Below are 27370 nucleotides of genomic sequence, written 5' to 3' on the forward strand. Positions count from 1 at the left end.
AGAGCTTAGCTCTATTCAGTTTGTTGTGTGGTTTTATTCTGTTCTGGGTTTGCTTCCCCCCCCCTTTTCTGTTATTTACACAAATGACTGAAGATTTAGGTATGGGAAGGTAACATGCACAGAATTTTAAATCCATAAAACTGTGGTCTTTCTTCTAACACTTATTTATGTGATACTGTCTGTAGTAGTGAAGCAGCAATTTTTTATATTTATCTTACTCCTGCTTTTATTCTGTTCTCCTGAACTCTTGAAATGGAGCCAAGAAAGGGCACTAAAAAAAGCAGTGAATTCCTAGGAAAAAGCCAGCAGTGAATTCCTAGGAAAAGTAAAGTAAAAGTACAATGAAACTATACCTTCAAACCTTTGTATGTGCATGTGGCTTTCAAAAAAAAAACCCCCCCAAAAAATCCAAAAAAACAAACAACTAGTACTAGATAAACTGGCAGGATAGGAAACTGCCATTTTAAGTCCAACAAGTCAGTTTTGCCTCTCCTCAAAATAATCATCCAAACATCAGTGGTTCTGGACTTACAGAGGACAGGTTATAAATACTCTTAATGTAAATGTACCTTCAAGGTATTTGTGAGACCTCAAAACCCTGCTTTATTCTCAGGCTGTATCTTGCTATTTGCTTTCATTTCGGTTGGGGCCAGTTCCACTGGCTTAGTGTAACTTTTATTTAAATCTGTGTGAATTGCTGCGGTTTAATGTGGACCTCTGGCTAAAACCTCTGGTTTAGTCTAGTGCCTATGCAGAGATTAATTATTCCCTTGTACAAATAGCTTTTCTGGCACTGTGAATGTTAGACAGAAACATTTTTTGCTTCATGGTTTTGCAAAATTATTGACCGTCTTCTTTGACAAAGACTGAGTTCCTGGTAGTGTTTGCTCTCTGCTGTTTTGTAATCAGATATTTGTCATGTTTTAAGGTAGGTGTATTGGCAGGGTGATCAATGTTCAAGCTGAGCTGCCTCATTCTAGTGCATTGTGTGTGTTTGCTTGTCTTTTTGATTATCAAAGTAGAACCCATGTTTGGGGACATTTCCCTTTTTTAATATAATGGCAATTTCTTTCTAACCAGAGGATAAAGGAGGATAAGTGCTGTGAAGATACAGAAGAGAGGTTCTGGAGGTCCTGCACAAATTAATGACTTGAAAGGGGTGAGCATTATTTAATGTTTGTAGCTTTACCCTGAGAGCAGAAACTTTTTGTTTATATCTGTAGTTTTACCAACAGCTTCTTCCCTACCCTCATACCCTCTGTATTTTAGCAATTTCCGCTCTAGGGCAGAAATGCTATCCAGCATTACTGAACAAGAGTTATAGTTTTATGGAACTCCTAAGAACTGGAATGTAAACTATGAAAAAATCAAGCAATTAAAGAAGCAATTAGCTAACTGTTTGTATTCTTAGACTTTAATTAAAGCGTCACACCTTTAGAAGACTTGTATTGAAATGATGAAACAGGTATGTAGTGAAACTGTGCTTTTATCACAGAAATTATATGCTGATTAAAAGTATTCCATGATCTTTCTGTATTCAGAAAAACTAAATGTTAGTTTTCCTAGGGAAAGCAAGGGCTGTGGAACCAAGAGCCAAACATGAAGTTGTGGAATTTTTTTTTTTTAATAATGCTAAATACATGTAGTATGTATTTTTATCAGTTTAACAATGCATTGCAAAAAAAGGTTATCAATTTCTTGGTGCCTTTTCTGCTACATGTGAAAAGATCTAATAGAAAGAACCTGTATTATATGTCACAGTGCAAGATACTTATGTGCTGAAGCAGAATTTAAAAATGGCTTTGTAGTTGTTAACAGGTTACAGAAGAGATTTAGTGTTTGGGATTTTAGAATGGGATTTTGTTTGTTTGTTTCATTAAAACCTATGTTTTGTCCATAAAGTAACTGAACAGCATGAGGGGCTTGAGGAGCCTAGAAAGATCTGTCCCCTTCCGTGGGGACTATATTAGACCTCTGAGTCATGAAGTCTTTGCATAGTAGGTGTCTGGTTACAAACCTTTTATGGGCTCTACTCAGCTGGGATATCAGCATCTGCATTATAGCTCCCATCTATTCTTAGGTGGTATCAGAGCACGACTGAACAGGCAAGGCAGAGAGAGAATTGCTTTCATTTATGTAAAACCCTATCCTGTTCTCAGTCTGTTTTTTCACACTTTTTTCTGTCTGCCCCGTCCTTCTGTCCTGCAGTGCCCTGTTGCTGCCTGTGAAAGTGGTACAACATGGCTTACAGTGTGACTCTGAATGGACCTGGACCGTGGGGCTTCCGACTGCAAGGGGGCAAGGACTTCAACATGCCCTTGACCATCTCCAGAGTAAGTGTGCAAAAAAATCTTGTTGAGCTTGTTTGGGCTGGAAAATAGCAGTCATATGTACACTTTGACCTGGCCTAGCAGAATTGAAGATCTTTGCACCTAGGTGTGAATAAAGACAATATAATGTGAACTAGAAATCTGCCAGTTTGAAGTACGACCTGGCAGTGATAATGCCTCAGGAAGACAGTTGTGGTTAGTATATTTGTATGGATGGTGATACTGTCTCATAAGTGAGCTTCCAGTTCTATTTTGTACAGTGTTCTCTTTCTGCTGACTGGTGCAATATGGGGGGAAGGAAATAGAAGAGCTCTGAATGGGAATATAGAATTATATTTCTAGAAAATAAACATCTAACTTCTTGTAAGTATGTGAAGTCAGGTGTTCAAACTGAACAAAGACAGGGATATGACCCTTTTGTGATGGGGTGCAATAGTTGGATAAAAATTAGACATGTCAAGCAGAAGACTCAGTAGTACTTAAAATACTGTCTTAAATTATGCAGAAGCCTTCCATTTGCAGCTGACAAACAGCATGGATTTAATAATTAATTACTCAGTGTATCTGTCAATTACAGCCATATATCTCCTAGCTGCCTTTTACTTTTCCCCTTGAAGCATTATTTTAAGGTGTTGCTGTTCAGTACTCCTATTACCTGAATTAGCTACATTTCTTAAATATTTTTAACATTGAATGGTTTTCAGGAAATTTGTGTTTCCCTTACCTACTTTTCTCTCATAAGACAGTTCTGTGTGACTTCTGGTAGCTCCCTTCTTCTTTTCTTGTTTCCGACAGTCTCAAATCAGAATGTTCAGATCTTTCTAGAGAGGTCTTGGCTCCTCCACAAATCACCTACAGAAGGCTTATTTTGCAATACAGTGACAAGAGAGGTTACTTACATAACAGTATGTAAGAGAAATACCAGAATGATTTAATCAGACAAACAAGTAGAATGCAAATAAAAGGTCTGCTTCACTGCAAAAATAATAATAAAAAAGCCACCTACACTGCTTTTAAAACTGTTGATTTTTTTCATAATGAAAAAATACAGCCTGTTAAGTTGTGGGTACAAAATGTATATCTCTACAACAAATGTGATTCAAAGTCACTTGGTGGGCTTCTGAAATCTTAGCTATGCTATTTCATATTCATCCTGTGAAACTATATCACCTGATCTCCCTTGTTCTTATGCACATTATCTCTTTCTTGGAAAACAGGGCCACATTTACCTTAATACTATGATGATGAGACGTACTTTTCATAACTCCTTTTGCAGCATAGTAATTGCAAAGAAGGCTGTACTGGCAGTTTTATCAAAAGCAAACAAGCAAAAGACAACCTAAAATACCTCCCTTCTACAAAAATAAACTCGCTTCATAAACTCAGATTACTTTTGCTCGTGTAAATAGTGTTGGTATTTCTTTTCTCATCCCACCCAAGGTAAGTACAGAGAGGTGTCACCATATTTTTGTAGGTGTTTTCATGACACTTTGCAGCCTGCACTGTATGGCGTTGATTATTTTCTTATAAATCATTCAGTCACACCTAGAGTCTGTCAGCCATGGGCCAGGGCTGTAGCACTTGCAGTGTATGTGACACAATCAGTAATGAAAACCCAGTTGTTTCCCAAAGAGCTCATTGTCTTAGATAGTAATCTGTGAAAGTGCAAACACTATGCCCAAAGGCTGTATGAGTCTCATGAGGCTTTTGAGAGAAGCAGAAGTGAAACTGCCACAGCTGAATTCCCAGAGGTGTGAAGGAATTAGCTCTTCGCAGACTTGACTGCATTTTCAACCATAGCAGTGTCAGAAAGCACTGTTAAATGTTTTTAAACTCTTCCCAGTGAGGCCCAGCTGGGACTACAGCTTTGGGATGGGATTGGATTTTAGAGCCTGCCTTATGAGGGCAGAAGCATAGTCTCTTTCAGGGTGAGCTGGGATAGTTATGCCTGCTGGTTGTGACATTTTTGTGATCTGTATTTTTTTCTTTATTGTCTATCACATAAATATATCTCCAAACCAAATCAGAAATTTCAGTCATAAGTGAGTTGACCTATGAACTCAGCCATAGTTGCAGTTTTATTGAAGTGGGAAAAGGGAAGCTGTACTTGCATTTTAAGATATTCCTGATGGGGAGGAGGGGAGAGAAGATAACTGTGAGGAAGATCTCCTTCTTGGAAAGGGTGCAGAGCTCTAAATGTTGCTAGTGGATGCTGCATATTTATGGACTGGTTTTGATTCACAGCTGCCCTGAGATGAGATTAGACTTTCTAGGTGCAAGATGAGTCCTAAACTTCAAATACTTCAACTTAGAGTATTACAGTTGCTTTTAATGTACCACGGCAGATGTGCCATTGCCCTTTTGGCTACATGTGCAGTGTCCTTCTAAGCCTGCAGACTGGGCTTGCATGCAGACATGTTCATTCTGCTCTGACTGCTCTCAGTTAATTGGACTGTCTGTGGGTGGGACACAGAGAACAGAAGGATTCCTTCTTTTTCATGAAGGCTTTGTGCTCTTCTGTCATGCTGCAAGAGCACTGCCTCTAAACTCAAGAAAAATGGTGGAAGGAATCTAACACAGCAGGGTTGTTCATCACATCTTCAGTATTAGACCAAGATTTTTCCAAGCACCCTCCCAAAAGAGGGCACCAGTATTGTGCCATTATGAAGCTAGCCCATGCATGGACATAAGGTTGACCTGTTGACCTGCACTCTGTCAGCCAGCCCTACACAGTTCCTACCCACATCACACTTTACCTGGACAGTAGGGGAGAAATCATGAAAGTCTTTGAACCTGCTGAGAAAAGCACAATACAGGATTGTGGGATTGCTAAGCCTTCTGTTCAGGAAAAATGTTCTTAACATGGTGGATGAGGAAGTGAATTATGCAGAGCTCTTTGGCATAACAGTTCACTTCTAAAGAAATCTTTAAAATGGTGTCTCAGACACTGGATTTTCTTCCATTAAGATAGGCCCAGGTGATCAGCTCATTGCTGAATAATCAAAAGCATAATGCGCAGGGGGACACAGTCAGTCATCTGGGTGACAGGTGAAGATATGTTCCCCTGAAATGGATTGTTCTGCTTATCTGTTCTTTATCTAAAAATAAATACCTGACTAAAATAGGGGATGGGAACAAGAAAGCAGGAGACAAAAACAAGTAGGGAAGAGTTAAGGTCACTCTGCAGCTTTCACTCTCCTTTAACAATAGTATCGATTAATCATCTGTAAACTATTTTTCCAGTCCCCACCCTGCAAACCATCGTACCCACTAGAAAAATTGTCATGAGATGTCAAATTCTGTTATGAGATGTCAAATTCTGTCATGAGATGTCATGAGCAGGTAGCAGACATAGGAAAACAGTATTGACAAACTTAATAAAGCTAAGCATCTGTCAGCCCTGCTGAAATGAATGAGACTTGCAGGTTGTTGGCAGTGCAAAGTGTTGTCACCAGTGGCGTGATCATATACATAAATCTGGTCTTTCCAAATTGAGGTGGGCAGCAAAGCTGTTTATTTTCTCCTACTGCTTGAACTGTCTGGAAGCAAGAAGAAGTCATTAATTTTATAGACCTAATCCTCTGTAAGAAGGCTTTTGGACATAGTTAATTATCTAAGTGCTCAGTTGCCATGGCACCTAACATGGTATGATTGTACATGGTTGGTTGCAATAACAGAACATCTTCATATAATTCTGAATCTATTTCTGAACAGTAAACTTTTCTAGTGAGATAGGCTGGCTTGCAGGTGATGCAATGAGCTGAAATGTGTGAAGGAGCAATCGTTATCTGAGGTAGTGGAAATAATATTTTAATCACTGTGGTAACTCATGACTGGTATATTCACTCTGCAGTTATCTATACAGTTTTGTATTTTCTAATAGAGATGTTGGGTTCCGCATCAAAAGCCAGAGCCTGAGACAGGAGATAGTGTTTAAACAAAACAAAAACCTTTAAGAAATACTTTTCTTTATTTGATAAGAGATTAAAAGGTTGACATCTGCTGAATGTGTAAGCCCAGGGAGGGAAAATAGCAAACACTGCTACAAAAAGAATTAAATTAGCTGATCTGTATACTGACTCTGCAACAAGCAGTCTGAAACGGCTTTTTGAGTCTGGGGGAAAACCCTGGTCTAGTATTTTGAAGTCTGTCTCTGCAGGAGCAGGAAGGGTTTTTTTTCCTCAGAGTTGTTAGGCTCTTTCCTTTTATCAGCATCTCTGTCTGATTGCTTCCTGTCCCTCCTCCACTCCCTAGCATACATATGCCAACCTCTGGCTGTCACTGCCTCTGCTTTAGAGGAGCTATGTGAGAGTATTCATTTCCTGTGTTGTGTATCAGTGCCTTACAACAGGCAGCTGAGGAGGAAAGGCAGTCCCTCTTCACTTTTTTTCTTCTATTCTTGAATGCAGGGAAGCCTCAGATGATCTGGGTCAGGCTCTGTGCATTCTGCAGCTGTCCTTTGAATGGCCATGTGGTGCTGTACATAAACTATAATCAGGAAAATGCAGTCTACCTGTATTGAGTGAACTGAAACAATTCAGCATGTTCTCTTGAAGTGCTGATACAACATCCCCTGTTAAGCATCCACCTTTGGTGAGTCACACTGCTGAATAGCTGTCCTAAAGCTGCAACTGCAGCTTTGAGAGGGCTTTTCTTATTCTCCAAAGAAGTCATTCATCATACCAAAAACTATAGATTAGAATTTATAATAGTTGATATTCTATTAAACTAACAGATTAGTCTGATGTCCTCGAGAAGTCTAGGAGTCTTCCTCTTTAACCATTACAAAGATGTTTCCTTTTTCCTTTAAAGTTCAAATGACTGAGTCAACTTCTGAGAAGGAAGTGAGCCATTCAATATAATGACGGTCTTATGCCTAGACAAACTGCAGTAATTTCTTATGCTTTAACAGTTTCACATTCTTCCACCCTTCTTCAGTTGAACTCAAAATATTCCCTTGCAAGAGGAAGATTAAATACTTCCAGGCCAGATTTTCAGGACACTCTGAAACTTTACAGTCTCTTTTTTTGATAGAACAAGTATTCTGTGGGCATCAGCATTTCTTTGTGATAATCTGTTTGTTTTGTTGATTACTTCTTGAGTAATAGTCACCTCGTCTGAAGTTACAGCATTCTGAATTTTATTACCTGCAATTATTTGTTATATATACAAACAATGTCAGTATCCTAGGAGAGTGCCAGTTATCTGAAGTGGTATGTTTGCTTTCAAGCTAATTTGCAAGCCAGCTCTGGTATGTTTACAGCTACATCAGAAATGATTGTGTTTCTGTGAGCCTGAGCCCTACAAGTAACTCCTCAGCCTCCTGATTTGGTATTGTTTATTTGAGATGTTCCAGTAGACAGCATCTGTACTATAAATGGCAGTTCAGTGTACAGGGCATTTGTATGATAAGGTTGAATGTCTCATCAAACACAAGTGTCGTGTCTGTGTCAGACAAGGAGAGAGGGAGCAAATTTTATAGTTGTGTTCCATTTAAATAATACTTAGTGGACCAGAGAAATGGGTTTGGGCACCTGGGGATCAAAAAATCCCAGTTTATCAGGGAAGCAGTTCAGGTCTCTGCCCTGAGTAAAACAGTGTTAAACATGGCTGTGCAGGTGCTCTAAGAGGTAAGACATTAGTTATTCTGAGGTAAACAACATTTTCTGTCTTGATTAAAAATACTGTGTCAGATCTGAGAAATACTCTTAATGGATGTTTCACCAGAGCCCTTAACACTTTAAGAGAAGGTTTGATTTCAGCAAATGCCCAATTTTGTATCCAAAGCAGTTCCAGCACAAGATGGGTTATTTTTCCCTACTGGGTAAACAGTCATGATGGAAGTAAGAAGCTTTTGTTTTCTTTCTTGCAGAAAATATTCTGAAAAATCCTTGAAGTTTGTTGTTGTAACTTTAAACTCAGGTTTATTTGTTGAAGAGTGCTTTTATTACAATTTTATTTAAACTGTAGCCTGATAACACAATGGGATTTGAATGCATGTATTGTACTTGACAAAATAACTTTCAGGAACAGCATGTAGCTAGCTGCAGCTCTTGGTCAAATGATTTCTCCTCTAAATCAAGTAGGTACTCAGAAAACAAAGGCAGCCCCTCTTATCTGTTTGTGATTAAAGTAATCACTAAATACTAAGTCCACTGCTGAAGTTCAGGGGAGGGGTATATAAAGAGTATTATGTGCTCTGCACAGATACTGTGCAGAAATTGTCTGTTTAAGGCTATGTTCTTCAATTCTATCAGTTTTGAATTTCAGAAGAAACATAACATCCTGGTAGAATGTAGGCCAGATAAACGTGAGCAATGGCCTGTAACAGCTGAGGTTCTGGTTTAAATGGTGTTGGATCATCAAACCTAGTGTTCTGACTGTTCAGACACAAAATACATAACCCATGGGTTTGAAGCCCTTTCTTCATTTCACTTCCTAAGTGCTTTTTAATTTGGAGTGGGATTGTAGCTGAATCATCAATACTTGTGTGGCACTATCTGTGAAGAGCTCATTCTATGAAATAACTGGGCTGAATAACATCTATGCAATTGCCAGCTCAGTTAATGAAGTAACTTTGCAGCTTTCTTTCCTGCAACAGAAAGGGAAATGCAGCTCTTCCCTTGAGCAGGGGGCATATAGTGTTAGTTGTGGGAAACATGGGCTCAAGACCGGTGAGAAACTGAGTTCACAGCTGGGCATAACAGTTGCTTTTGAGGTTTTATGGAGGAGGGAGGAACGGGTTTTCTTTACATAAGGAAACAGATCCACAACTCAAAATAGTTATATTCCTTTTTCACTTCTTTTAAGATTTGACAGTGTGCCCTGGCAGCTGGATAATGTTGTCTGACATATTGTTCAGTCTTTGACCTAGAGTTTATTTCTATGAGAATATAGTTGATGTAGTATATTTCAGGAAGTCCTCAGATTTACATAATTATTATTGAAGTTAATAATTTTGCAGATCCTGTAGAATGAGTAAACATCAGGAGGTAGGCATTAAATTATGAATTTAAAGCTGCTGAACTGTTAGTGCTTTATAATTAAAATGCACAATAATCTTTTTTTCAGATAAAACTTTTTATTAGTGTCTGATGTCTGAACTCTGTAAATGACTGTCTTAATAACACAGCAGATAACTCTGACATTATCTCCATTCTGAATACATTATTGCAACATATTCTCCAGCCAGTGGAACACAAGGAGAAATTAGCTCTGCAAATGTTATCATTAACTTTCTATACTAGAAACAGCAGGTCCCATCTTGTTGTCCAATTAGTAGTATAAAGTGTATGTTATACTATAACTATCAAAACTGTAGGTATTGAAATACAAAATAACACCAGCCTTGACTAGCAATGTGGAAGTATGAAAATGGTGTACAAAATGCAATAGTCTTCATTATGATCTAGCTTTCACAGTGGGCTGGAGCTACCTGAGCTGAGAAGACAATCTCGTGTAGCTAGTTTGTGTGTAACTAGAAGTGTCTGCACATGGGTGCCTGAGGTGCCACCATTTTAATGCATAATATAGCATAAAATAGTGTCCAGTGTAATATGAGATTGCATTCCTTTCCATTGAGTTTTGTTGCAAGACTAGCCAAATTATCAATGTGCAGGTAAGTTATTAGTCCCTGTTTAAAAATCTTGCAAAGGGGAGAGGAAAGAGGGAAGTTTCTGCTGAACATGGTAAAAATCAATTGCAAATGCAAGTTTTTAGGATATAATGAATTTCAAACCTTGTCCGCCAATGTCAGCAGTACTGTGTTAGTAGAAATGAATAATGCTAATTGGAAAAGAATGGTTTCTATGCACAGCATGTCAAAGGGTTGTTTCTTCTGTACTAGTGTAATTAAAACCTTAATAAAAAGGTTACCTGAGAAAAAAATATCCAAATAGGCTTTCTGTTACAGTTGTCTTAATGCCTAAATACTCATTTGGTAGAAGTATGCTATGATATTTAATAGATGGCATTCATTAATTTATAAAGAATTTCATTTTTGCTGGTAGAGAGTGAGGATAAGGATCTTAGTAAATGTGCTGTTAAGGCACATTGCATTAACCCATAATTCACACTATAAATTTAAAAGCTAATAGATATCACCTGTCAAAATGTGTTGCCTAGATTATGATTCTTTTTTAAATTATTTTATTTGGCTACTATAAAACTCAGGTCATAAAAGAAATAAAAGCTTGGTCACATAGAGCTGGCCCTGAGGCTTAGGTTAGCCTTACTGTTGGATATCCTTTGGGGACAGTTCTAAAATCTCCCATTTTTCACATCTATGAAGAGTATAATATTTCCCCTAATGTAAAGCTGTTTCTGTTCTTCTAAGAGATTTACAGGAGAAAAAAGCACACAATAAATAGAGGGAAGAAAGTACCTGTAATTAGGTACCTTCAAAAAATTCACTTTCAGCTTACAAATGGCTCCAGAAAATATCTTGAATGGGCTTCCTACAAGGTGACTCTTTGGTAGTGGTGGTTAGCAGACATTTTCCCAAAATGTCAATGAGATCTTGCTCTTCTTCTTTTAGGAAGATGAAATGGGCCAAATGTCTTAAAGGCATGCAAATCCCCTGATGAGGGTAGAGTTATTTTCTGCACTTCCCACGTGCGTAGATGGTGTTGTGATCATCTATGCCACAGGTGTTCAGTGCCTGGACACAGTGCATAAATAGGTTTTAACCTTTCTTCAAAATCCTTCCAAATACACTTGATTTGTAGCAATGGCAGCTGGGAATTTGGAGGAACACAGGCTTTCACAGTCTCACCCTGTTCCTACCTTTCACTTACTCAGAGTCCAGATTCCATCTTCTGGGCTATTTTGGATCCATGCCTCTCTTGCTTAGCCATACCTAATACAGACATAACCCTTATTCTTATTAAAAGTAGCAGGCTTAAGGGCACATGTTTACTTTAAACAATTTATGGGTTCTCGGTCTGAAAGTAGCATTAGTGACAATTAGTCTTTGTGACATGAATAAAAATATTTGCAATGCATTGTAGTACTTACTATACCTGGTTAGGGTGCCGTGCACACTCTTGAGAAGCCTCTGTGGGACTCTCATGCTATATTTTAAGCATCCAGTAACTTAGGAAGCTATTTTGAATTGGAACCAATGCTGCGTTTACCTCAAGCTTCTGGAATGGGACATCTTATCCAAAACTCCAAAAATACTACATGTAACCCCAGATTCTGGCACATAGTGCCAAATCTGAATGCCCTGGTATTAGGGTGAATTTGGGCTGCCTTTCCTTGATCCTGGGGGTCACTGGGACCATCCTGTTCTATTTAAGAATGTCAGCATTCTCTCCTTACCTAATCATAGCGGATTCAAAAATGGTTAAGGGCAGTTCATACTATGGCAGGTGTTTAAAAAAACAAAAAGTCAAAGTAAGATGGCCTTTTTCATGAGCAGTGGCTAAGGTTAATTATTGTAGGAAAAAATGATTAGTCTTTCTGCTGTTTTGGTTTTTTTTTACAGGAATTGTAACCTAACCTACCATCAAAATTCCTTTACTGTCTAAAATATTATTTTTCTGTTTTGCTTAAATTAACTAACAAATTCTGCAAGATGAAATCCTTTAATCCTTTTGTCAACTGTATGGGGTGGCTGGATGAGAATCTCTCTATTACTTGTGTGCTTTGCTTTCTTCATGACAAGAAGTGGTCAGCAGTCTGCAAGCATCATCAGTTGTATGAACAGCAGCAAACCACATGTACCTGAACTGCAATCTCTTCCCTGTTTGATTGCCCACTGCTTTGTACTGCTTCTTTTCAGGGCAGCACTCCTAAAATTGAGACACGTGCTGGTTTGCCGTATAGTTCTCAGTAGTTCAGGCTGCGTGCACAGGGTTGTGGGTATCAGACTGTTGGCACCTTGTGGGAAGGGTGAACAGATTATTGAAGTGCCGGAATTGTTTGGCTGTTTCACCACGGAGGAATAGCAAAGGTCTCCTCTCATTTGAGGGAGGCTTTATCCCACCCTTGAGAGCTGTGTGCCTCAGCTGTAGCAGCCAGCTGCAAGGACAAGTACTGATGGCTCTTGGCATTCATCCTCATTCCATTGTTCTGTGCTGTCTCCTCCTTCCATATGCCTGGGATGCTTATGTGGCCTCTTTCCCTTGCCTCCTTTCCATGCTCCATTCCCACATTCTGCCTCATCAGAATGTGCTTGCTATCCTTTCTTTTCTCCCAACTTTTGATGCTGTTCAGATTAAGTGCACTTAGAGTGGAGGAGCAAAAAGATGAAGACTGCATTTGGGAAGGGAAAGAATTAGACCCTCCAAAAGGTATTATAATGTCCTATAAAGCCATGAAGGGACAGAGCAGGAATCTGCAGGAAGGAGCTGCCTAAATATGGTGCCACATGGAAGTTCATTACTGCTCTGTGTGAAGCTGTGAGGTTTCCTGTTTCTCTGATTACATGTGTTGCTGTATTAAATAGTCTTCTCTAGCCTCTGTTAAGGAACCCAAGCTGCAAGTAATACCAATATATAACTTCTGTGTTGACAATAGAGTGCATCTTCACTGAGATTCCTGGAAGAGACTGCTCCTTTTACAGCCACACACCCTATGGTCCTATGGTCCACAAAAAGATGGATTTGTCCTGCTCAGCAGCAATTCCCTTTCCCTACATATGTGTGCTTAATTTTCTTCCTCACAGTGGTTCCTCACTCTGCAAAGTATCATCTTAGATAGTAATCTCCAATTTTTCTTGGAAGAAAATATACTGAGCATAGTTAGTAAAACACATTAATAATCTTTAAATATATATATAAAAATTATAAGCTGATAGTAATCGAGACCATTTCCTTAAATTCCACGTGCCAGAACATGGGGACTAAGCGGTGATGAAGGGAAATAAAACAGAATAAACTTTTTTGAAGGTCTAGATAATTAGTGAATTAGTTCAGTTTTAATTTCACATCAGTTTTAACTAGACCTAATTCTTTCCTAAGAAGAATGAGAAAAAGTCTATAGATTGATAATTTACATTAACAAGTTACTCTCTGGAAGAAAATTAAGTGCTTTAGTGTTTTTCCAGTGTGTGAGTTGTCATGGAGGTTATCCCAGCTTGTGGGAACATTCCTAGCCAAAAAAAAAAGTGATCATCCCTTCTACAATATTGAAGACTTATTTGCAGTGTGACTGACAAGATGAGGAGGTGGTATATAATTTCTGTGCATGTCAAAGGATTGGCAGTGTATGAAACCAAAACTAGAACTTAGCTGCTTTATTTATCCCTTGAACAGATGCAGTACCAGCAGCTGCAGTAAGATCTTCTATACATTCCACCCACAATTCCTTGGAGTTCATGTGTCCTAAAGACAACCTGGAAAGGAGGCAGGATACTCTCTTGTACAATATTACATTTTATAAGTACAGTGTGAAATGTTGATTTTTCTCATAGGGAAAGAATTCCAGGCTGGATCTCTGTTACATGCCATTTGATGGTAAGGGTAGATGTCTTTATTTCTCGCTTCTCTGAGAATTTAGCTCAAATGCTTAATTTGGTCTCTAAATTTTGTTTTATGAAAGCTCTTATATAGACTACAAAGTAGTTTTATTATAATTTAACCCTTATTTGCCTTATTAACTGGACCTTTAATTAGTTTTATCTGAGGGAAGTATTGTTAAGAGGACTGGTAAACAATATTACTACTTTTGTCTCCATTAAGTCTTGATCCTCCTCCACTGATTTTGCAGAGATTGGATTGGATTTCTATATTAAATGTATCTCCAAGTTTAGGAGGCCAGGAAAGAGCTCTCACCATGTGGTTTGTTGTTAAGCCTCTTGGTTCAATGCGTAGATAAAGGGGTTCAGTAGGAATAACTTTCCTCACTGGTGTTTAATTTTAGAACATCCACAGTGAATGTTCTGGCCTGGATGCCACAAGTCTTTAGTTTCAATCTTCTCTTAAAGCATCTTGGCTACTGTCTGAGACTATTTGTGCCATACATCCAAACCAGTGTGCTACTGCCCTTGGATACACTAATGCTGTGAAGAGAAATGTTTAGAAAATACTCTCTCAAATATTATTTTTTTCCACTGCAGGCAACACAATTTTGCCATAGCAAAACAGGGATCAGGAGCTATTGAGAAAAGCCCTCAAACTGCCAAAGTTTTTTTGAAAATAAAGGGCACGTGGCATCTTTTGAAGCTGTTCATATCTTCTCACCATTGCAGCAATGACAATAATGGGATACTCAGTAAAAATTAATTTTCTCAGTGTTTCAGGAGGGAAGCTTTTTTCTGGCTAAACTGTCACACCTTAAAAGAGATAATGGTGACCTCCTTGAAGAGGTGAATTTCAAACGTCTAATTGTTTCTTATTATTTATTTGAATATTTTCATCATTTATTGAGTAATGTCATAATAATTAACATCTCTACATTCCTAGGTTTATCTGTTAACAACAACAACAAATAATCAAGTAAAAGCATGTTTTTATAGGAAGATATAAAATCTTGAGAACATATGAAAAAGGCAGTGATTTGCAATGTCCTCATACACTTTTAGTTGAGCTCATTTTTAGTTAGGGCACAAAAGGTGTTCTCCCTATTTTTCCTACTGAGTGTCTACTGCCTAGAACCTGTGCATTTATCTCTGCATGCTAATGGCCTAAGAAAACCCCTTTCTTTTTCTTTTTTTTCTTTTCTTTAACACCTGTGATGAACAGATATTCCTGATTACATATATATATATATTTTTTTCTGCCAGTTGTCACATGATTACTTACTTTTTGCCCAATTTACCTTGTTTTGATACCAGAATAAGTAAGATCCAGACTATTTTGATGGTATCTTTTTACTTTTTATGCAGCTTCATTCCAAGGACAAATAGCCATTGGTTGGTTGGGCCTCTTGACACTTTCCTCCCTCCCTTTGGTGACTTGTGTCGCTTTGTAGTGCAAGTAGGGTGCACTGTGATAGTCCTCAATTCAATTAGATAATGTAACAGAGAGAGTGTTGTGGCCTCATGTTGAAGGAGAGCTGCCTAGAAGTTGCACTTAAAAATTGATAATACGAGTTTTAACATCCTCTTCATTTTGAAATACGTCTTTGACTTCTCTGATCCTTGATATTGTGTTGAGGTGTCTTTTTCCTTTCCATTCTTACTCTTGACACCTCCATAATCTTTTTTTATGGTTAATTTTCATTGCAAAGACCAGTGAGAGACTAGGACAGGGCTTTATTTTTTGATTAAAATATATATTGTCCATTTTGTGAGAGGAGAAGACCATGTTACATGATATCCTTTTTATTGGCTTCACTCTGACCCACTGTTATCCATAGTCTCAACATATATATAACTGCTTATATCTTCTAAGTAGAAACCAAAGGAGCTACAAAACTTAGTAAACTGTGCAAATACTAGGAATGTAAGCATATATTCCAAGATGGTTGTTAGCAAGCATTTTATGTACTAATGAATATCTAAGCTACATGTGAAAATGACTGGTAATTTTTGCTATTGTCATCTCTCACTGTCAAAGCATTGGGCAATATTCTGCTAGGACTGGGATGGTATTTTGAGATGAAGTTTGGGTTAAGTAATGTCAAGACAAATGCCACTTTGACAGAAGAGTGAGCACTGTAAGCCTATATATTGGCACGGGACTATAAGGAAGAAGTTTGAAATCTTGCCTGGCAATTGTCCTTCTGTAAGTCTTTTTATGCTAGAGAACACAAGATTGATCTATTGTAATTTAAACAAGGAAGTCCTGCTTCCATTTCAGTGCTTGCACACAATATTTACTCTCATGTTCAGAACAGATCTGATTCATGTTTTGTTGCTCTGTTATTTTAAATACATTGTGGTGCTGGTAGTTGGAAGGAATGTTCCCCTGAGGAGTAAAAAAACCTCACAGCCAACTAAAAAATCACAAAAAGCAAATTGTCAATAGAGTGAGAAATTACTAGATCTTTAAATAACCAAAGCTAGTCACCTAATAAAAGTTTTAGTAGAATATAATGAAAGAATTTTTTTGGATTTGTATAGTTGAGAGTGAGCCCTAAGTTGCTGTGGCATGGCCAATTCCCAATGTCAAATCCCCTCTTCCCCCTCTCCCCCAGTTTTATCAAAGTATGAAAGTCTTGACTGAGTGAGATGCTATTGTTGGCAAGCCTTTGATGGACACTTCTGGAATTTCATTGCAGGAGCCATGACTTCTGTTTTATCTGAAATCTCACTGGCTCTTGATGACAGACAAACTCTGTTTTTAGCATTGCACTGAAGGTCAGGCAAATGACTGGTTTCCAAATAGAGTAACTGAAGATACTGGAACAGATTTATTCCTGGTATAAGTCCACTGGTTCTATGAAGTTACAGGTGAATATGTATATATTATATACATATATATACTTGTCAAGAGAGCCTTCTGAGTTGAAGGATAATACCACTATTCTCAATCACTTGTGTATAAAAAGAGCTTGGAAAACATACTATTTAACATAATGTTAAAATTAATCTGTAAGATAAATTCTACACTCACTAAGATAAGGGAAATATTTTTCACTGGAATAAACTAATATAACTCCATTAAGGAGGCTGACCACTGTACAATGTAGGTTTTTTTTTCAATATCTGGGAATCTAACTCTGGCTTCCTTAATTATGAGTGAGATTGAGGTTTTTTGGCTATGTAAATATTTTAGGACTAATCTAGGAAATGTATGCACTGCCTAGGCTGCTTTCATAGTCGCAGTCAGGGATGACTCCATTATTTTTGACAGATTTTAGTTTTAGTTGCAGTTTTGGCACTCAGGTCCATCAACTGACATTAACAGACTGTCAAGCAGCCTGGTTAGACATTTTACTTAATTTTTAAAAGTTGTCTATGACCTTAATTTGTACAGAAAGCAAAAACTGATTTTGCAGATGGATGAAGAAAATGAAAACTAAATACTATACTGTCATTGAGGTATTAGTAAAGGAATGATCAATGTCTTCGTAGAATGACATTGCAAAGGCCAAAGTACAGGTAATAGGAAAAAATTTTGTGGGAAAAGCTTTGGCAAGGTCACAACCACAGTGACATTTTCACATTGATTGTGGAAAGTAGAGGAGCAAATGTCATCTTATGGATGCAAGAAGTGCATGAATGTTGGCAGAGAGGTTTAGCTATGGCTTATGAGGAGGAACTTCCTATCTCCTGCATTGGGGGAGTGAATTGGTCACTCTGGGCTGGGGACATAAAGTCATAGATCAGAAAGATCCTTTGGTGAAAGCTGTCACCTTCTATGCCATGTTGTCCCTGAAGGGATAGAACTACTTTGATTACCAGCATCAACAAGGAGTTGATACCAACTCCTTTGCACTGGGAGTTGGTGCAAAAATTAAAGATTTAAGTTTTTACAAAGAGGGCATGATCAAAAATCGGAAAGAAATGTAAACCATGTTTTCTATTCTGTAAAACAGATTCAAGTATAATTTTTACAGTTCTTTGGTGGAAATGTATCCCTTAAAGCTATAAGAGCATATTTTAATAGTTTGGTCGTAATGTCCCCAAGAGGTTACACTTCAGTGAGGTTTTCTTTAGAGGTGGCAAAATATTTTTTTAATGACAGATACCCTGACAATTATGAAGTACAAAGAACTGCTGCCATGACAAGGCAGGATTTCTTCAAACTGAGTTAGCTTTGACTTTAATGCTGTACCCTGAAGGCTCCACTTCTCCGAACCATTCACAACATATGCTTTTATAAATCCATCAAACAACCCTGCACTCTTTCTATACCCTATGTTTTAATGTCAAAGCAAATCTATGTTCTACTTGTGGCACCTGCTGTGGCACATACTTCAGCTACTTTAGGGGCGTACTAAGCATACCACCATACATAAGTCCTGTCAGCATAGCTGTGATAAAGACCCTTTGGAAAATGTATAGCTCCACCCTAAAATAATAATTTATCATAACTCATAAGGGAGAATTAATTGGCATTTAACACGTGTAATAATATGGATTAGTGCCCTTCATGAGCAGGGCTGTGCGTAAAAGCATGGGCCACCTAGAGGAAGGACTACTTTTTAACAAGGCAGAACAATTTCTGTGACAAATTCCACTTCTAAAAATATACTTAAGACAGTCAATATTTTGGTAAGTGCTGTTGTACTGAATGCTTTTAAGTCAGGTTTCAGTAACATCAATCTGTATTGCTAAATATTGAAAATACTATAATAGCTTAAGATACAAATTTATATTTAAAATAAACTCTTTTCATTATCAATACCGACAGAGTTTAGATGATGGGTTAACAAAATTATATGTTGTAATATTACTGTCCACTATGGAAATATATGCACTATGCCCCATAAATACTTTGTCTACAGCTTATGCAAAGAGATTCATCAGGTTTTTGGCATATTAACATATTGTGACTGTATTTGAGCGTGTCCACTATTTACACATGGATGATGTTTCTCAGTTGGTTGTGCTATTTATTACAGAAAGCTAAAAAGGGAGTGAAATGTTTTAAGGGAAGAAAAAGTTATTTTCTTAGTATTAATTCATGTTTCCTTCAGAAGGTTCTGTAGTCATCCTATCTTTCCAGTGAGATAAGTGCACAACTCTGAAATCCAGTCTCTCCTACCTCCATTATATGTATATATTATTTAATGGATCTCTCTGCTTCATAGGTTTGTCATGACAAGGAGATGCTTAAGTGAACTACAGACAAATACAGACAAATCCTTTTGATCCTGTGGAGCATTTTTCTGACTTTTCGCTACTAACATGGGCTGGTTGTCTGCATTCTGCCAACACAGGCAACTTCAAACTGTAATTTCTGTGATATAAGCTTATTTGGCATACAAAAGATACAAAGATAGTGTGCTTTGAGTGTCTACTGGAGCAGAAGATGCCTCTGGCTACAGAAAGGTGTGTTCCACATTGACTTTGCAAAATGGCAAGTTATATGTGAATCTCTTTTGTGAAGTATTTGCTCTGGCCCTAGCCATAGTCATTAGAGAGGGTTCCCAGATGTAAGGATGAAATGGACTCAAAAGTTCTTATTCTGATAAGAATAGCAGGGAGGCTGCTTTTTGGGATAGGAGTATCAGGCTGCCTGCCATCCTTAATTTTATTTTCATACTCATAAAACCAACATGAACATAAAACTACAGAGGGAATAGAAGAGTTTTTAGAACATTATTGTAAATTAAAGTTATATTTTCTGAATGTGATTTAAAACAAAATTATTGGTGTCTTGCCTGAGGTGAAAATGAATTTACCATTGCCCAGCAGCTATGAAGACATTTGTAGTGCAAAGTGATTAAGAGAGAAACTAAAATACTTTCATTTGCACTGAAGAGAATAAATTTGTGCAAAGTAATGGGGAGTTGGGACCATAATATCTTTGCTCTACTGAAGTTTTATCTCTAATGTGTAGGCAGGACAGAAAAAGTTCTCTGGTTCTGCAAAACAAATGGGCTGGGGTTACAGGAAGAATGTGCACAATGGAATTAATTTCCTGTATGAGACTCCTTGACTCACTAACTTTGACAGCAGGTTTATTCACATCTTACTTGGGGAAGGTACTTGTAATAATGCAGTTTCAAAAGCTGCTAATCTTAGAGCAGTTCTGTTCTTTGTCCTTCCTTTTTTAGGATTTAACCACTTTGGATATTCACACTTTCAGTTATCAGTTCTGTTTTTTGCTTTGGTTTGTTTTGGTTTTTTTTCCCCTGAGAGTTGATTATCAATGTACCCACTGATATAAGCACAAGGCTTTTTAATTACACACTGATATACCATAAAGAGTGCACAGCTTTCTTATCAATTTTTACATAAGATGGGCATGACTTTGTGTCATATCTGAGTTGCAGCCAGCAAAAGCTTAGCTTGACAGCCTAGTGCTTTTTTTCCCTCTGGGTGATTGCATTGTACATTCTTACAGGGTCATGCCTGATAAAAAAGGATAAGGGGGCTTCAGAGAGAATTGACCAACACCTTATTGTCTGTGGAGCTTTTACCTGTGCACTATCAATGCAAATCTGTTCACAGAGGCTGCAACAGATGCTAGAATTATTATCTAGACTGCAGAGGAAAGTAGCATAGAGCTTGAAGTCCATGCTTTCATATAAATTCTGTTTGTCTGTGGTATTCACAGAGAGCAGCAGATGAGATAATCTTAGATGTTTTGAGGTGGAGAATATCTTGTTCTTCTCTGACATAGCAAGAAACTTGTAAAATGAGTTTTCTTTCTCTTATGTCTCGGCTTCTCTTTTTTTTTTTTTTTTCTACCTGTATTTTTATAAGGAACTAATTTAGATGCCTAGATGATTTGTTTATACCAGTCTCCTGTGTCATTTGCCCAAAATCTTATTTTTCACTGTGAAATGTGCTGATTCTTTATTTTCCATGTTTGTGTTATCAAACATGGGAAGCCCGGGAAGATCTGGGCCCTGTTACACTCAGTACTTGAAGTGTGTGGAAGAGCCTTTGATTCCTCACTGTTTAAAACCAGAGAATTTCCTCTAATTACTGGTGTGTCCCATATCAAAGAAGACCACTAGGTGAATTTAGGCTTACTTTTTTGTTTTCCCTGAGCGGTTGATGCATATAGCTTTGATAACAGCTATTGTCTATGCTTTGTATTTTCCTCTGCAGCCATGTGAGTGTCTCCAATTCGATACAATTTTGTAGTTAAAATGCTATTTCTAGTCATGAATGTTCAGCCATGAACATCGTAACATTACTCATGAAATTTGTTCAGTCTTAACTCAATGTAAGACAGTAGGAGTATTTTTCTAATTCTTACTTTGGATAGCTGTTGAAGAATAATGTAATTAAATAGTTCCTTTCTTGATATAGAATAGGAGGTAATTGTGTGAAATTCCTTTCACTTGAATGTGTGCTGGACTGGATATGACTCAGAAGATTGACTAGTATGATCTGGAATTAAGGAGGTCTTTTTTGAGGATTTTAAGTAGGAGATAGATGAAAAGTGTGAGCAGAAGGTAGAGGGTGAATTTCTTTCAATCCTGAAAATTATAAAAATGCAGGGGGGAAGGCTATTCAGAAGAAAATGCCTGTCACCAGCTGAGACAACCAGATGGACATAATAAATGGTACTATTTAAAACAGGTCTACTAAAATTTTGAGAGCATCTTTGGATTTTATTAGGCAGTTTCATGTAAAATGCATGTGTTGCTCCTGTATCATTTACATATGCAATCTTATAGTTCCTTCAAGAACTGTATAATTCTATAAATAGAAGACCCATCCTAGGATAAAGAGAGATTACTAATATGGCTCCATTTGGCACTTTTGTCTGCCCCTGGAATCTTCCCAGCTGTCCAATAACCATCCAAGCATTCCTAATTTGCATTTATTTCCGCTTCCTGGTATCTGAAGTAAAAGCCTCCTGCTTGTTAAATAGCTGCATATTCACTTTGAGAAATGTTTTCTGCTGCCATTGTAGTTGTTACAGCATTGATGTTTTTAAACTGTCAGCACTGACAGTTTTTAAATATTTTCTCTGCAAACATGATTAATGAAACTAAGCAAGGTTACTGAACAAGATGTTGTAAGAGGAAGAAGGATATTAAAAAAAAAACAAGAAAACTGATGAAAAATGAAACTAGAGAGGGTGGCTAAGATCCAACTCTGACAACATATTAAAACTCAAAAGCACCTAAAAACTTTGTTTCCATGTGGGTGTACAGCTCTGAAAAATATCACTAAATGTAACTACCTAGAATAGAGAACTTTCATAATTCCATCAGTTATAATACTGGCTGCATCTGAGATTTGCTTGCTAGTATTAGGGAATACATCAATCTGCTTTATAGTAATTTTTTTTTCTTTATGCAGTCCAAAATGTCACTTGAATTTAATCATTCAAATGTTTGCTTGATGACAGAATACAGTGATGAAGCTCATTGTCCTGCAGTTTAACGAAGTCCTCATTTGACATAAAAGTGGAGGGTTAACATTTTTCTGTGTTCCTTTCATTCCTCATTTGTATCAGGCAAATAATGGTTTCACTAGCAGCAGGAATCCCTATTAAAGTAACTGTCATATTTTCTCATCTATGCAATTCATTTTTCAGCAGTTTGGTGCTGAAGGAAGGGAAAAAGACAAACTAGACACAGAAAGGCAGACTACCTTAGACCTTCTGAAATTCTTTCTTGGTCAAATGACAACTTTCTTGCTGCTTCTTCCAAACCAATTATTTTGACATGCTCCATTGCAGAAGTCAGTGTCTAATATAGCCAAGGAAAATACTGTTAAGGCAAATTCTGAACTTGATTGCATTCCTTCCATGGATTTAATGAGATGTCCTGTGAACATTTATTCCTTAACAAAATACACAACCAGATTATTGTAGTTTGCATGTTTACTCTGGAACAGGAGAGGAAAATTTCTAATTTGGACAAGCAGAGTTTAGAAACTCATTTTGACTAGGTATGGAGCTTGTTACAGCCTCTGCTTGCAGCACAGAGAAAAATGTCTGCACTTATCATTAAAGAAATTAAAGATAAAAGTGCAGCTTTGAAATGGAAGTGAGGCACCCTGCAGATTAATTCTGTTACTTCTGCGTAAATTACACAGCCTAATGATCCTTAAGGAGCTATGCTCTGAACTGAGCATGAAGGCATATCTTAAACTAAGAATCAGAAGCATATTCTCTCTGAAGCCTAGTTAAGTATCCCAAGCAGGCTAATGATGATTCTCATACAATTTAAGCTCCTAACTTTTGTTACCTAAGAACTTTTATTAGATATGACTGTGTAACCCATTTTGGAATACCCACATTAAATTCCTAAAGCATTGATTGTGCTACACTTGGTGTTTCCAAGTACAGGTAATCACATGAAAGAAATAGGAATGTACAGAGGGGTGAGAGCTGGGGGAACATATGTGGTCAGCATCTTCAAGGCCCTTCTTGAAGCACTTAATTCAAACATATGTGCTCTGGAAGAAAAACACTGCCCTGTCTTTTTGCTGCTTACACCAGGAAGTGGTGAATACCAAATCTAGAGGAGATAAAATATGGAAGAATACCCAAAAAGGAATTGGCAGAAATGTTGGTGCCCAAGTTAACAGGTAAAAGTATCACTAACCAGCAATATCAGTACCACAGACAGATCTTTAGGATGGCTTTTGCAGGGGCCTTTTGGTTTGGCAGAAATTGTTCATTCACAATTGATGGAGTGCCCACTTTGCTCTCTGTAATTGAAATGACAGATGTTTTCTATTGAGTCTCTGGAATGCAGCACAAAATAAACTTGATGAATATATTAAGATAGGATATGTCTTAGCATTCCCAATGAGACTGAAAGCTTTCTAACCCTCACCTGTTAATCAGCAGGGTGAGCAGCACAGAAGGGGAAGGGCTGTCCATAACATGATGCCAGCTGGAGAGAAAACTCTGATCAGGCTTCTCTTCCTGCCTTAACACCTTCTTTCAAGTGCTGGTTATGATCATAGGCTTTGCAAGTTGGAATTCCCTTCCACACACACCTGTGCTGGGTAATGCCATGAGGAATTCAAAACATGTCAGCACAAACAAGGCTGCAGAAAATACAAATAGAAAGCCAGTACCTAATCCAAAGATAATTGAGGCTCCACACACTCTGCTGAATTAAGAATGGTGAGATGAAAGACTCCTGCCTTTCTCTAAAATGATATATTCCCAAGAACAGCTTTTCTTCTAGTCATTGGGGATTTTTTAATCAAGTTTCAGTCTGAAACTTGGGCATAAACATAGAAGACAGGGTACAATGGAGGTGAGTGGCATTGTTTGGAACTTCCAATTCAATATCTCTTTAAATGAAGAGCCATTTACCATAGGTGAATATTACCTAGCTGAGGTTTTTAATTTCTTTAATAACCTTCTTCTAAAGCTGCTTATAGCTTCTAAACTTTATGGGATATTCCTGTTAAAACCATATTTTAGTACATAAACATTTGGTTCATAAGCAGTAATTGTGTTTAATGAAGACTTTTGGTAAATTTTCATAACATAATGTCTTTTCTTTTTTAATGTTTTGTGAAAGACATCTACTTCCAATTTTCCCTAGAAAAAGGTGCAGGCTGGGAAGGGGAGCTGATGAAGCAGTACTCTATGGAGAAAGAAGACTCTCAGCCTAGGTTACTTTTGTGTATAGTACAGCCAGCTCTTCTTTTTGGCCAGAAATGAAACAAACAGTAGTTGAACCAAAAATTAGTGTGTCTTTCTCAATAAATGATGCTTGTTCCATCTTAGTAATTTAACTTTTTTTTTTAATATTGAGTCTTTAAATAGCCTTTAACTGCAGACAGTCTATTACTACAATTAATTTCTATTATTTTATTTTGTCTGTAAACAGGAAGGCTTTCTCAAGTCATTTTTTTTTTTTTTTAAAGTTATGGAAAATACTACTTGCAAAAAACCCACAGAAAATCACTTATTGAAAGCTTGTCAGCTTAATACTGCTCTGTGCCCTGAAGTCACTGAAAAATGTGTGGGAAGATACTCCACTTATGCAAAAAATTCTAAAGCTAATAGATGTAAAATTCACCTAGAGAGATGCTTTTACCTTCCAGAACCATCCATGTCACTGGTTTGTTGTTTATCAAATAAAATCATGTGCATGTGTGTGTTCTTATACTGTGCAAGCTCTCAGTGGGAAATAATTGTAGATTGCTGTACCAAATACTCTAATGGGTTAAAATGTCCAAAACCAGCATTGGCATCATCATACTATCAAAGTTCAATCCTTGTCCTCAGAAATAGCCACATTTCTCCTCAGGGATGCTTTCCTTTTTGAAACTGAAGAAAATCAAGATCCTTCCTTTTTAAACATTCAGGTTCTTTTACTTTACCATAACAATCTTCAATGGAACATGTTTTCCCTTTTAGATTTGAGATTATATCAATATTTTCAGATTATTTCCTGTTAAACAAACATGATTTCTGTGGTTTACCAAGGAAATTGGCCTCTCTGGGTTCAACTGAACACCGCTAGGAAAACAAGTTTTAAGTAATTACATTTTAACAGGTACAAGAAATACCTTAAATCTCTACGATTTCCTAGCTTCCTGAAACATCCAAAAGTGTATGTACCTGTTAAATGTGTTAAAATTTTGTTTTACTTGCTACATCTTCAAATTTCTAGGGATCCTGCTGGGATGCCTGGCGGGATGTCATGTTATGCACTAAATTTGAAACATCCTATTACAGAAGAAATTGGAATTGCACTTTATTAGGGGAACTTTACTTCTATTCTGTTTTATTCACTTTGATCTTAAAAAGAATTCACTCTCTGAAGTTTGAAGCCTGTACTTTTGTTTATTCTCTCGCAGAACTTTGGTGAATGCTCCATGTACAAAACAGTTACTCCTGTGAATAAAGAAAGTGTTTGAGGAGGCATTGATGCTGTAGGCTGGCAGCTTAATGCTGGGCCCTCCACTTGGAACACGTTCATGTCAGGCACTATGGCCTCCTAAAACCTTAGATGTGAAAGTAAGGGCGTGATACCAAGTGCAGTTCCTGCAAATTTAGTTCTGATTCAGCACCTCTGTCACTGTGGACATGTGTGACATCTCATTTTCCTTCATAAGCTGCCAGCTGGTGTGTGCTATGCTGTTCTACCCTCTGTAAATGAAGCACAGAGCTCAGTACTAAATACTTCTGGTCTAGAGACAGGACTGCTGTTTGCTGTGTCAAACTGGCAGCTCGTGGTTTAGTGAGCAAAGAATGACTCCCCTGCTATTCTGGTGGCCAGAAACAAAGAGAACTCAAACAAATGCATTTAAAGAACAATTAAATGTAATCCTGCATCCTTTCAATAAGTACCCTAATTTATAAGCATGCAAGAGCAGAAGAGTCACTTACACACCAGTCATATCTGTGCCAGAACCTCAGGGCTTGCTCAAAGCTATTTTAAGTTGCGTAATATTAGAAGTGGCTGAAGGCACTAACTGCTAAACTAAGCTGTTCAGTATTGTCTCAAATGCCCTTTTAGTCAGGCCTTACTGTTGCTGGACCAATCAAAAGCCCTTCAAAGTTATAAGGCAGCATGATCTTAGTTACCCACAATGAGATACATTAAGCAAAATTAACTTAAAAAAAAGAAAATCTTACCATAGTGACCAATAGCAAGACATAAACCCCTCAGTTTATTGCTAATGGTTGTAGGGGGAGACAAGATAAATTGTGTTTCTGTGAGCAGGTTAAAAAGCTGCACAGAATGTAGAATTCAAGAAGCTGAAAATGAAGCAGGTAATATTGATGACTGAGATGCGTCTGCTTGAAACACAGAAAAACATCCCACCTTATACAACTACTTTAAAAATAATTCAAATTTGAAAAGGAGAAGCAGGGATGAGGATGGGCAACCTTTGAAGAAACTTGGCTGTTCTGATCCTGCAGTCACTTGGAAGCTGTGTGTATATTTGCTGTAGGGGGTTGTCCTGTGGAAGCTGACAGACCAGCTCACACATGGGGGCTGCAAGAATACTAAGAATCAGTATCTCAGTTTTATTCCTTGTTTTGATTTGCATTCAGATTTTTGAACTCCTTGATACTAAATAAGAATTCAGTCACTTGTTTTTCAAAACGTATTGTGTCAAATCAACATTTGTCGTTATATGACTCACCTGTTTGCTTCCATTTAATTCCTGTGAGATACACAGCACACACTACCTTGGCACGGTGTGTGATGGTAACTGAGAACAGACTGAATAGATGTAACAGATACATTTGAATAAAGACTGGGAGAAGAAATATTACTGTTAGTCATACCATACATGATATAAAGAGCTGTGTAACCTTCTAGTTACACCAACACATCCTATTAAAAAGCCACATCCACTCTTTTACTGTCATTTATATAGTTGGTGTAACAGAGCAGTCATGCTTCTATCAAGCTAATCTCCAAAGTCCACAATATTGCTACTTTTTTTTTTTTTTTTAGCAACAAAGGATTGAAAATTTTCTCATCAGATAACATGGAGGTTGGGCAGGGAATGAAATTATTTTACAAATAGGAACAGGTGTATTCACACTGCCTCTCAAAACATCCCCCAAAGCCTTGCCTAGGGC

At 37.5% G+C, this 27370-nt stretch overlaps 1 protein-coding gene across 10 annotated transcripts in view; it reads left to right on the top strand.

The window, feature by feature from the left end:
* LDB3 (LIM domain binding 3) overlaps positions 1-27370 on the top strand; it is a 112916-nt gene that overhangs the window by 3961 nt on the left and 81585 nt on the right. For 2 of the 10 annotated variants that reach the window (XM_077784540.1, XM_077784542.1), the window contains exons 1-2: positions 1698-2105; positions 2209-2333. In XM_077784540.1, coding sequence (XP_077640666.1) covers positions 2241-2333 — 93 coding nt within the window. In that variant the 5' untranslated portion in view covers positions 1698-2105; positions 2209-2240. Of the gene's footprint in view, positions 1-944; positions 1160-1695; positions 2106-2208; positions 2334-27370 lie in introns of those variants that run through there. The other 8 variants (XM_021536188.2, XM_021536187.2, XM_021536186.3 and 5 more) reach the window with 8 other exon arrangements.

The sequence above is a fragment of the Lonchura striata genome, chromosome 7, assembly GCF_046129695.1.
Source record: "Lonchura striata isolate bLonStr1 chromosome 7, bLonStr1.mat, whole genome shotgun sequence".
NCBI classification, from domain to species: Eukaryota; Metazoa; Chordata; class Aves; order Passeriformes; family Estrildidae; genus Lonchura; species Lonchura striata.